The 12,802-nt window shown below is 33.3% G+C and overlaps 1 protein-coding gene across 1 annotated transcript; it reads left to right on the top strand.

Annotated features, from left to right (window-relative positions):
- The first annotated feature begins 231 nt into the window (after positions 1-231).
- On the top strand, positions 232-12,023 carry LOC117337705 (b(0,+)-type amino acid transporter 1-like). The gene is made up of 13 exons (XM_033898803.1): positions 232-244; positions 764-865; positions 4,565-4,807; positions 5,180-5,305; positions 5,734-5,833; positions 5,941-5,985; positions 6,436-6,559; positions 6,864-6,967; positions 7,111-7,207; positions 7,655-7,804; positions 8,250-8,436; positions 9,145-9,193; positions 9,940-12,023. The coding sequence occupies exons 1-13, from the start codon at positions 232-234 to the stop codon at positions 10,256-10,258; spliced, it is 1,659 nt and encodes a 552-aa protein (XP_033754694.1). The 3' UTR covers positions 10,259-12,023.
- The last annotated feature ends 779 nt before the right edge of the window (positions 12,024-12,802 follow it).

Raw genomic sequence — 12,802 nt, 5'->3', positions numbered from 1 at the left:
TCAGACAATGAGTCAAGGTTGTCTTCCAAGTATTTTGATGATAAAGTGTGTTAGATACTACAAGCGATACAACCAACTTATAAAGGGATAGTTCGTGAATAGCTTATCTCGTTTTTATAAACCCATTGACGGCATTAAACGCTAGATAAGAATAACAATTCGATCAAATATACAATGATTTTTTCTTTATGAATTAACGTAGTATTCCGCATCCAACTATACCTCTCCAACATGAAGTGGTCTAGTACAAACGTAATAAGAAATTCATTTTTCTTAGTAACGGACTTCCTCGACGTCACAAGAACTCGATACAATCCCAACATGATATGATTCATTACAACCTATATGTATATAAGTATATCCGTAATATATGGCATTATTCACCCTTAGAAATGTACATATCAAACGATATACACCTAATATTTGCCGTACTGTATATAAGATATGTGATGATATGTGATCAAGTTAAAGGTAGACATGGATGTATTGTCAATATGGATAATAATGATAATGAATGTTTTAATATGTTAACTAGTCATGTTTTTATTTCTGTACTATATAAACATATATAGGAAATGATATACCAGATCAATAATATATCTTAAACCATATTTTTATATTATATATAATTTTATTTAACATACATATTTTTATATTTTGAAAAAAAGGTGTTTCTGTATTATCATTTTTTTCAGGTACTTTAAATTATCTGTATGCGCATGACTAAATGTATTTTGATGCTTGATGTCTTATCTATCTGTAGGTCCAGGGATCTTCACGTCACCTAAAGGTGTGACACTGGCAGCGGGCTCAGTAGGTCTAAACTTGCTGATATGGGCTCTGTGTGGAATATTTACTACTATGGGTAGGTAGTCACGATATGGGCTCTGTGTGGAATATTTACTACTATGGGTAGGTAGTCACGATATGGGCTCTGTGTGGAATATTTACTACTATGGGTAGGTAGTCACGATATGGGCTCTGTGTGGAATATTTACTACTATGGGTAGGTAGTCACGATATGGGCTCTGTGTGGAATATTTACTACTATGGGTAGGTAGTCACGATATGGGCTCTGTGTGGAATATTTACTACTATGGGTAGGTAGTCACGATATGGGCTCTGTGTGGAAAATTTACTACTATGGGTAGGTAGTCACGATATGGGCTCTGTGTGGAATATTTACTACTATGGGTAGGTAGTCACGATATGGGCTCTGTGTGGAATATTTACTACTATGGGTAGGTAGTCACGATATGGGCTCTGTGTGGAATATTTACCACCATGGGTAGGTAGTCACGATATGGGCTCTGGTGGTGTATACCCCATCATGGGTAGGTAATCACGATATGGGTTGTAGGTTGTTTTAAAACAACAGGTTTATAGTAAAGAACATCAACCCCCACCCCCTACCCCTCCGACAAAAAATCTAACTTTGCTGGGGAAAAAAATCTAAATTATCGTTTGAACTCTTGTGAGTCTTGTCCTTCTTGTCTTTTATGCCTATTTTTATTTGCGTTTTGCATCTCTTAATGTGCCAGTAGACAGTACGCATCATTCGAACAAATATTTGTTTGGTAATAACATTTTGCTGAAGTGACATAATTTGGTGTTTTACTTTGAAGTTCTACGATAAAAATTCTACACGAATACACCATTTACAGAGCCAGATGAAAATTACCTTACAACATTATTTCCGATTATTGATAAGGTAATCTAAGAATACTTCATAAACATGTACTTAAAATTTGAGTAGATGTCTGTCTTAAAAACCAATATGTTTCCATATAAGGTTAGACAACACCTTCAATAAACATATTTATTTGACATGATGACATCCACTGTACAGTAGACTTACACATTTCGTGTGGGGAGTAATTCCAATGTCGGGCAGGAACGTTATTGAAAAGGTAAAAACTCGGGATTATGGCTAACCGTGTCAAGCTCTTACTTTTTTCATCTGTAGATAAATCTTTCTGGTCTTGGTGACAATAAAATGTCAAGGTGAATATTTATAAATAACATGTTTTATCGATTCCAAACTAAGCGTTTTAGAACGATTATAAATACTTGATTAGTTTCAATTATGACAACGAAAACTTGCAGCAATATTTTAAGTGTTTTTCTTTGAATACGTAACAACAGTCTTGGATGTCATGAGATGGATCTCACTTTTTCCACTATTGCACTTATCTGTTTGAATTTTGACATTCGCCAAAATACGTACGTTTACTGTTTGTTGTGTTAACATGCAAGTATATCTTATTATGTGTTTACTTGTTGTAACAATGTCTTTCATAAGAAAGCAGAATAGTTAATAGTTCATGCCACACCTCATAAACTATATTAAGTAGTATATATAGCAATTCAAAATCATACTACTTTGATGTATTTTTAATATGTATATTTTTCTTATTAATTACAAGACGTGTTCCATATCTTGATGTGCAAATCACAACAAATGTTTCGTAAAGTTTCAAATTTGATTTAATTAATTGCAGAAAAAAACATCGCAAATATAATTTAAATATGTAAAGCTACGCAATTATAAACAATATTCTTCCTTTGGACCTTTTGAAATGAAACCTTAAACCTTTAGACGACTGATTTTTGGATAAGTATCTTTCAGAAGTTCTTATGGAATTAGCGAGGTACATACAACGGTATACTGATATTTGAAGATTTTTCATACTTAATGAAAAATATTCGCTCATTTGTTTTTGTCTTCCTCTACAAGATGGTGAACGAATAGCTCACAACATCTTGCCAGTTTCCTCATTACAGTGTTTTTCAGAAATGTGTCTAAATAACCAAATAGATATTAAGACTGTCGTCTGTTTGAGTGGATTCCATCGCATTAGGTTGTCACTAATATGGAATCCATATCATTTAATATCACAATAAAAAGCATATCTCATTTTAGATTTTCAGCCTCTTGGCCATCTTCAGACACAAAATTGCACAGCTAAGTGATGTCCATCTTGATAGAATAGATCAAAATATATTGACGTTTGGGAACTATGACGTCAGGTATACAATGACGTCATATACATTTTATAATTTAAAGTATCTTCACCTTATGTCTCCCAAAGTTCGCGTTTTCATATGACCTTTCGTATTTAAACTTTAAACCTCAAAGCAATCAACTTTACTATAAAATAGCAATGTGGTCTAAGAAAAGGATTTTTTTCTGTTAGAGATGGGTTACTGCGTATTTACGCTCACGTTTGCTCTCGTGAAAATGTTTAATAATCTAATATTTTTCCTGGGTCGTCTACGTTATTGTGTATATCATAAGACACATAATTAAATCAGAGAAGATATCTTTTCATTTTACTTTAATACTTAATAAAATTACAAATTAGGTATTTATGTAAAGCTCATAACATAGACAATCCAGAATAAAATGTTGTACTAGTATGTTTTTTAATAAACTTTTATACAAACAATACACTACCACTGTACTATTTACTTTAAAACTTAGCATGTGACCTCACGAGATCTTATCTCTTACAAAGTTTAGTAGTTTTCTATCTCTTAATCAAATATGCTTCCAAATAAGATAAGACAACACCTTGGATAAACATATTAATTTGACGTGATGGCATCCACTGTACAGTAGACTTACACATTTCGTGCTGGGAGTAATTCCAATGTCGGGCAGGAACGTTAGTGAAAAGGTAAAAACACGGGATTATGGCTAACCGTGTCAAGTTCTTACTTTTTTCATCTGTAGATAATTCTTTTTTGGTCTTGGTGACAGTGAAATGTCAGGGTAAATAGTTTTATAAATGACAATATCGATTATGTAGATTTTGTGGTTAAAAAGATAGTGAATGCTGTCAATAGAAACACACAAAACAAAAAGGTCATTTTTGTCTGTGAATATTGTAAGCATGTTCAGAATAACATGTTTAGACCAACATAATGTTTAATGAAGTCCATTTTGTGTCTTTCCAATATTTTGAAAAATTTATGACCTTCTGATGTGAACCATATGTGTATCAGTATTAACACATATTTATATCATGAATACTCATTCAACATTACCACATATTTATATCATGAATACACATTCAACATTAACAAATATTTATATCATGAATACTCATTCAACATTAACAAATATTTATATCATGAATACACATTCAACATTAACAAATATTTATATCATGAATACTCATTCAACATTAACAAATATTTATTTCATGAATACCATTCAACATTAACAAATATTTATATCATGAATACACATTCAACATTAACACATATTTATATCATGAATACACATTCAACATTAACAAATATTTATATCATGAATACACATTCAACATTAACACATATTTATATCATGAATACACATTCAACATTTACACATATTTATATCATGAATGCACATTCAACACTTACACATATTTATATCATGAATACTCATTCAACTTTAACACATATTTATATTACCATGCTTAATCAAACTGAATACACATTCCCCTAAAACCAAAACAATTCATTTTAAGACTTTCTATCACGGCCATGTAAAATCAAGTCATCTTTATCTTTACAGCGGCTTTGTGTTTTGCTGAGATGCAGATCTTTGTGAAGCGGGATGGATGTGAGTACGGCTATATTCACAAAGCGTTTGGCCCACTGCCTTCGTTTGTCTACACTTGGATGAGAATCGCTGTGGCGGAGCCTATCACAACGGCTGTGTTCGCTCTGGCCTTTTCACACTACATTGCAGACGCCATCGTCGACAATTGTGGCCCGCCAAAGTTGCTAGAACAAATGCTGACTGTAACCATAATATGTAAGTACTTGTTTCCTAAATAGTAACAGTTATTATCGTTACATTAACTCGCAAGGCAAACCGAAGTTCTTCAAGTATTAAGTCCTAAAAAAATTTAATCCGCCCCAAAGTATCACTAATTACTGCAAAGACAGACGGTATTTGTATACGCTTTGTCATTTTTCTGTACATTTCGGCATTACTTTCATTAATAGTAGGCACAAACACTCATATATTATCCTCGATCGAACATAGATTTCATCGATAGAAATTTTGCATGTTTGTGCTGGCCGAACGAAAGAATGCCCCATGTAATTATTCATTAAAAATAACCCCTAAATATATCTACTTTCGTTTTTCATATATTTATAAATGCATTTGTATTTTGAACAGTTAGCTTGGCAATCCTAAACACCTACAGCCTCCGCCTGGCCCAACAGATCCAGTCCCTGGCGAATCTCGGCAAGATTGTTACGATTGGTATCATCATTGTGACCGGTATATACAGACTGGGGGCAGGTATGATAATATAATTTATATTTCAATGGACATTGTATGGAACATATTTCATAGCAAAACTATCTCTCTGATTCCCGGTAACATATAATAATACGTTATCAACACTTTAAACCCTTAGCATCACTGAAGAGTCTTTGAACGACGAAAAAGCTGTATGATGCATTTTGATGGATTTTTGGTAAAATCGTTTGTAATTCTGATTTTCTTATTGAATTGTCTTTAAAAATACAGCTTATCTGCGAAATCGTTCTTGAAATACACAATTATTATCTCTTTGTGTTTATAACATTTTTTTATGAAGCGTATTATTCGAAATTGCTTAATCTATGCCATGTATTACTCCTCTTGTCTGTTCATACATTTTTATCTCGGTGAACTTATTGTCATTATTGGCTATATATATTCTTTATTTTAAAATGTTTCTGCAGGTGAAATAGACGGCTTGAAGGAGGGCTTTGATAACACAGAAACTGATCATAGCAAGATCATCATTGGGGTGTACAACTGCCTATGGGCGTACGGTGGCTGGTAGGTTGGACTTTTACTTGACCCCTTCACGCCCTCTGTCTGTTTGCCTAATATTGGCGAATCGTATGACAGGAACAATAGATAAGTCAATCTTTGTGTGCTTTCAGGGCCTATGTTCCGAACGTCACGGCTGCTGTCAGAAAACCCCCGAAGTGAGTATCCGGAACCCCTCACATTTTTGATTTTATACACACGTCACCTAAGCGTTCGCGAACGTAGCGTGATTTATCAGCTAAATCAGCATTACTTTTGTCGCGTATAAATTCTCGTATTGAACGTGTTATGGAATACGCGACCTCACGGCCATTTTGGACTTCCAGTGGGCTACTTTGATTGGTTGGGGTCTCCAGTGTAGTCATATAACAGGACCACGAGTTATCATATGGTTCTGTGTATATGATAAATCATACAAAATAGATCCCCTTTATACAAAATCCAGCAAAAATCATTTAGAGGGACAGATTTGCAATTTTCATAAACAACTTCAGGCATTTTACAATACTGAATAGACTAGGACGAATGTAGCTGGCTTAGCGGGGCTGAAGTCTGGTCTAGGAAAACTCAATATCCTTGAAATTCGAAATATGTTTTGTTTGTCACAGAAACCTGCCAAAATTGGTGAAAATTATCATACCAACTGTAATGGTCATCTACCTACTTACCGTGATGTCATATTTCACTGTGCTTACCGAGGAGGAAATGTCTGGCGCCCATTCGTTTGGTGTAGTGAGTATCCTCTCTCGTCTCACAAGTTCATTGCTTAACTTTTCTCCAAGAATGATAAAAAACAAAACGCCAATTCTAACTTCATCCCAAACAAAGCATAAGATCCTCAGAATTATTCGACTAATCTACAACGCCATGTTTGCTCATGACGCCTGCAAGCGTTAACGTGATGATGTGTTAAAAAGTTTGAATTAATTCCATAATTGAAAATACCTGGTTAATTGATATGTGAACATCGCTGTGATAGATTACATTATTTTTGCTATCTAAATAAATCATTATGGTGATCCGATTTTTTTTGTAGTTGTGGGGCAGAAAAGCACTTGGAAAGGCAGCCTTCATCATCCCTATAGGTGTTGCCATGGTCGCTCTAGGAAACGCAAATAACACATTTTTGTCATCTGGAAGGTAATATATTTACTAATGTCTGATAGTTTTCTGATATCTAACCTTCATTATGGTAATTTAATACCTTTTGTAAGATAAATTATGTTTTATCTATTCAATGTTAATCTTACTGAAGACGGCGTATCTTTACGTGTTATTTACAGACTATCGCAGTTTTCCGTTCATGATGGCTACATACCGGATGTCTTATCATACGTACATGTAAAAACCAAATCACCACTTCCGGCAATCATCCTCCGCGTAAGTATACACACTCAGATCACCTAATGATGTGACAAATAAAAAACGAACACCACTTCCGGCCTACGCAGTGATATCTTTATCAGCGAGGTTGTTACACATACGTAGTCGTGTTTTGCATAATGATACGCCTGCAAATTTCCCACACACTTAGGTGACATATAGTGGTGTAATATCTATAGAAAATATGACTTTTCGAGATATGACGAAACATAGCTCTTCACCAATCATTATTTATTTGGTCGTAGCTTCTAAACAATCATTTTCAAGAAATTAAAAGCTTTTTCTTTCATTCCGTTAAAGGGGTATTTTTCATTCTCGCTTTTTAGCACATTTTCTCACATGACATCATTGACAATTTCATTTTTATCTAATTATCCGAGTAAGTAGTAATGTCATAAGACATAAGACCCATATCATATGTAACTCGGTCTGTTTTTTACGCAGGCGGTGAGTGGGGTAGTGATTGCCTTGGCGGTGGACGTGTCACAAATGGTGCGGTTCTGGGTGTTCACTGTCTGGCTGTTTCATGGACTTGCGGTCGGTGGGTTGCTGATCATGAGAATCCGAAAACCGCATCTAGATAGACCGTATAAAGTAAGATTTTTAGTTCACACCCCTTGTTTTCTTACCATTCTTCAGAAAAACGAAATGTATTTCCATTCTTCATTCAAGCACAGAATAGATAATAGTTATGAATACTATAAAGGGTTTTTAGATTGTTTTTAGAAAATATTTGAAGCAAAATGGATACCGTTTTCATAAAATTTTGAAATGGACCATAATTCATTGATTGGATTAAGTTTGTTCAGTGTGTCCATGGATATCTAGCGCTTTTTTCTAAGCATTGAAAATAATATCCCACGAAAAAGAAACACATTGGGTATTGCTAAAACAATACATATCTTCTACCGGCCCCCGCTAATGATATTAACTTTTGACCTTGACCTTGACCCCAAAAACCATGAAACTCGAAACTGAATGATGATTTTATTTTACATATTCGCCCAGGTACATATAGATGTATTATCTTATCTTCCAGGTAAACATCATCGTTCCTTTCATTGTTACTTTGGGATCAGTCTATCTGACCTTGGCTCCCTTCATTGTAAATAAACCTCGGCCTGAGTTCATTTTCTCGTTGTGTCTGGCTGCCCTTTCCATGCTTTGTTACTTTCCATTCGTTCGCTGGAACTGTAGTGAAAACATTAGTGGTGGAAAATTCACAGGTAAGTGTATTTAATGGTCCATAAACAGGAACTCCTACAATACAATATGAATAAGAACCAACAGGAAGACGATTGGAAACGAGGTTGACCTGTAGGTCAATCGGTGTATACAAAGTAAACTACTGGTAAAAAAGGACCAGGTATAATTCATGATACACCACCGGTGTATATGAAATAAAGTAAATTTTTTGGTGATTACAAAAACAGGGGTGACGTTGATGACTGTGATCACCTTTGATTTTCCCACGATCTTCATGTTAATCTATATGGTGTCCCTATTTTGTCCCCGTTTTATGAATTACGGTTTCTTTCGTTTATATGTCGGCATCCCATGTTTCTTTTATGTGTACAATTATATGCCTTTAATTAGCTATTACCAAAGACAACTTAATGACGTAGATAGATAGATGAAATCGATACAATAAACCTTATAATCAATTCCAGAAACCGGCCGTTCTAAGCCCATGACAGGGTTTATTTTCATCCTTGGAATTAAGAGTGCAAAAAGATTTTAATGTTAGCATTTTCATAATTGTGACTTAATTAGCATTAAATAATTCAAATGTCCTCATAAAACGAATAATTTATCAAAATATAATTAATGACACAATTAGAAAATTATGCAAACATTTAATTTTGTACATTGTTAGCATTAAGTTATCAGCTCCTCGTTATTGATATTATACATTGTTTTCCCTTCATTTTCAGACAAGCTCACCGTTTTTATTCAGCTGTTTCTGAACGTTTCGCCATTTATGTAAGTAGCAAAATCACTAAATAATTAACGTAACAGTTCACAAGGACATTTCTGTGTCAATATTAAAGGTTCAGATATCAGAAACATGCAAAATTTCTATTGATGAAATCTATGTCCGAACGATGATTATGTGTGTGCCTACATGTAATGAAATTAACGCCGAAATATACAAGAAAAAGACATATACAAATACCGTGTGTCTTTGCGGTAATTAGTGATATTTCGGGTCGAATTAAGAATTTTCAGGACTTCATACCCGAACAACTTTAGTTTATCTTGAGAGTAAAACTGCCTTTTACTACTTGGAAAAAATACGTATTTTCCAGTGAGTTTAATTTTGACGACCTAAACTTTATTCAAACGAAGGAATGTCCCTTTAAACAATCGTACCATTCCTACATTGTTTCCCTAACTATCAAAATGCAATTGGTATGAGAAAATTATTGAGTAAAAATGGTTCAGTTTCTTTTCAAAAATTTCAGTAAATTGATTAAAATTGATACGAGTACATTGTAAGTTACATCTTAATTGTGTGTTAAGACGACTTACTTGTGTGTTAAGACAACTTAATTACTTGTGTGGTCAGTAGACAAAACGTTAAGAAGGCAATACAATGTTGACAATCATGTTTTTTTCTGTATTATGTATTCACCTATAGTTATCATACACTTATTACAGTTTAATGTTGTGTGTATATATAAAATGCAGTTGTTCCTATAGTGTAATTCCCTTTGTAATTTCCACAGCAAACGGTACAAGCGGAGGTTACGGACTAAACGCCGAAACGGACCTGCCACTGTGAGTCCCGTGGTTCCGGAAAGTGCCGTGGTACCAGAACCAAGTTCTCCTTCTTCAGACATGCCTTTCTCAGACACAATGTCCATTTTTACAATCGACACAATAGACGATTTGGACGATACTATGACCGCGGACGACCGTGAGTCGGTTGTCTCTTTCAACACAAACTATTCATACCGTACTAATCTGTCGTTCCGGACGCAGTCTTCAAGTTCCAACTCGAGACCACCAACGTATGACGAGGCTATTGAAATAACAAAACTTTGACACACGATAGAATTCTTAACCTAGAAAGGAAAATCAAATTTCAAGAGGGATCTTTTGTTAACCTGGTATAATACTCTAATTCCAGTCGTTGTGAACAAAAGCAAGACAATTTCGGAAACGAGATCATTGCATATCGACGGAGTTCGTCATTAGAAGCTTCTTATTCAAATTAAATGTAATAGAATGTATCCTTATAGACAAACGTGGACGCTTTAAAAGTTTGTCTTGAGTTGGAATATAGCTGCTAATGTTATATTTAAGTCGATATGTATAGGTAATATTACACGTGTGTAGGACGGTTACAATTATATCTAACTCAATATTTATAGCTTATATTACACGTGTGTAGGTAGCTTATAATTATCAAAATTTATTAAGACACTTCGAATATATGTAGAGATACTGTTCAAAGGAGAATGCTCTCCCATTTATTACTGCATGTATTGGAAAGAATATATGGGCAAATCTGAAAATAAATTCAGTTGCCCAAAATTATTATTCTTCGTAAAGGTCAACTTGAAAGTTGACAAACACATAACAATTCCTGAAATGCAATTGGATATTTGCGTGTTCGATTCATATGTTCTTGGTGCAAAATGTAAAAAGTGGTGCAGTTCAACTTAAGTGCTAAATTAAATTAAGATACATGTGATAGCTTTTGCATAATTCGTCGTTTGTGATAAATGAATACTGTAAAATCATTAATTTTCGAGGTTTAATTTTCGCTTATTTCGTAGGTACAAATGATGCACGATTTCAAATTTCCACGAATTACTAAAGTTTTCAAAATACATACATCAACGTATTCTTAATCCATGAATTCCTGCCCCAATAAAATAGCGTTTTTGGAGAAAACAACGAAAATTTAACCTCACGACAATATATGATTTTACAGTATTATTATATTGTTATTTAATTAATTAATTTTTATGTTATTGATATGAAATCTGATAAAAATGACATTTCCATATGTATGAGAAACGTCATATTATTTATCTGATTCACTTCCCTGTCGTGTAAACGTAGCACGTTATTTTAACGATGAAATTTGACTTCACTATGAATCTGAAACGCTAAATTATCCCTCTTAATCAAGAAACTAGTTATTTTGTTACCAACTATATATTAACTATGAAATAGTTACACAATTAATGTTGATTAATATTCTGCATGTATATCAAATCTTGTTGTATATTGTAATCAGTTATTATCTGGGAAGTAAAACAATAGTATCATTAGTCGTACATATCTTATTCTAAGAATAGGTTTTGTCTAATGTAGACAAACGTTTACAAAACATTGTTCTTTGTCTTTTATGTTGTAAAACCTAACATGATAATTGATGTTTTTATTTATGTTTGTTTTGTATGGTATTAGTCTGAAATATTTTCGTTGAGATGTGTAGACACATCCGAAGATGGGGTCATGACTTGTTATAGTTACTCCAAAGGTCATCTTTAAAAATATCTTGGTTTGCTGTAACCTGACCAGGGGGTTTTACATATGGGTAGGTAGGTAGTGCTGAGCTCTTTTAAAATCAGTTCTGAAAACATATTTTCAACCTTCAAAACAAAAACAAACCAGAATATAAACTGTTTGGAAATCATTACCTATTTTGAAAAGAAACACACCCAAAGCTTATTTGGGTTTGCGAGATGTATTTTCAAATTTGCAAAGCAACTTCCGGAGATAATTATCCGGAACGGTCAAGTAATTTAAAAAAAAAAAAAAAAAAAAGTCATTTTATTTTTCACAATAAAATTTCCTGAGTAGGCGCATTTTTTCTGTGTCGAGCGGGTTATGCTAAACCAACTATATTTTTATTTTGGCCAAATACAGGAAAACCAGATACACTGTATATTAGTTTTATCTTACCAGTAATGATCGCTGGCCTTTTTAGTGGTTAATTGATCTAGATAAAAAAGGGGATAAATAATACTTTATATATATATTTGTTAAGAACAAAGTTCATTCCATTAGATAATAATCCTCATTTTCATATCACTTGAATTATAACTTACAATGTTCATTGTTACCCACGAAAGACGAATATTCTTTATTTATTTATTCATAGAAAATATTTATCAATTAGGCACATTTAGGCAGTCTTTTTTCTTAAGGTACAGAAGTATTGAATAATATTGTTTGGTTTGGAGTAATATTGTCTTCCAGAATATTTATAAATTCATCAATAGTGTCAACTGTACAATAATTCTGTTTTTCAAGACCCGAATATTTTTCCGAAAAATCAATAATTCCTCCTTCGTCAAGTTAACGTCCGTGCATTGCTATTGTAGTGCAACAGCTACAAAAATATGCAAGGGTGGTAACTCTTTCGATAATTTAGTCAACTAGTCATTTATGTTATGTATCCAGTTTATTCAAAATGCATTTATATTTTAAATAATTATATTTTAAGTATGTTATTGATAATATGTTATCAATAAAAAATATTGAACAATCATGTCTTTATCTTGTGTCTTTGAATAATACCTATACTTCAATATAACCACAATTAAAATGGATAACAATATAACAACAATT

This window comes from Pecten maximus, chromosome 11 (assembly GCF_902652985.1).
Source record: "Pecten maximus chromosome 11, xPecMax1.1, whole genome shotgun sequence".
In the NCBI taxonomy this organism is placed as follows: Eukaryota; Metazoa; Mollusca; class Bivalvia; order Pectinida; family Pectinidae; genus Pecten; species Pecten maximus.
This window is presented reverse-complemented; position numbering and strand designations above follow the sequence as displayed.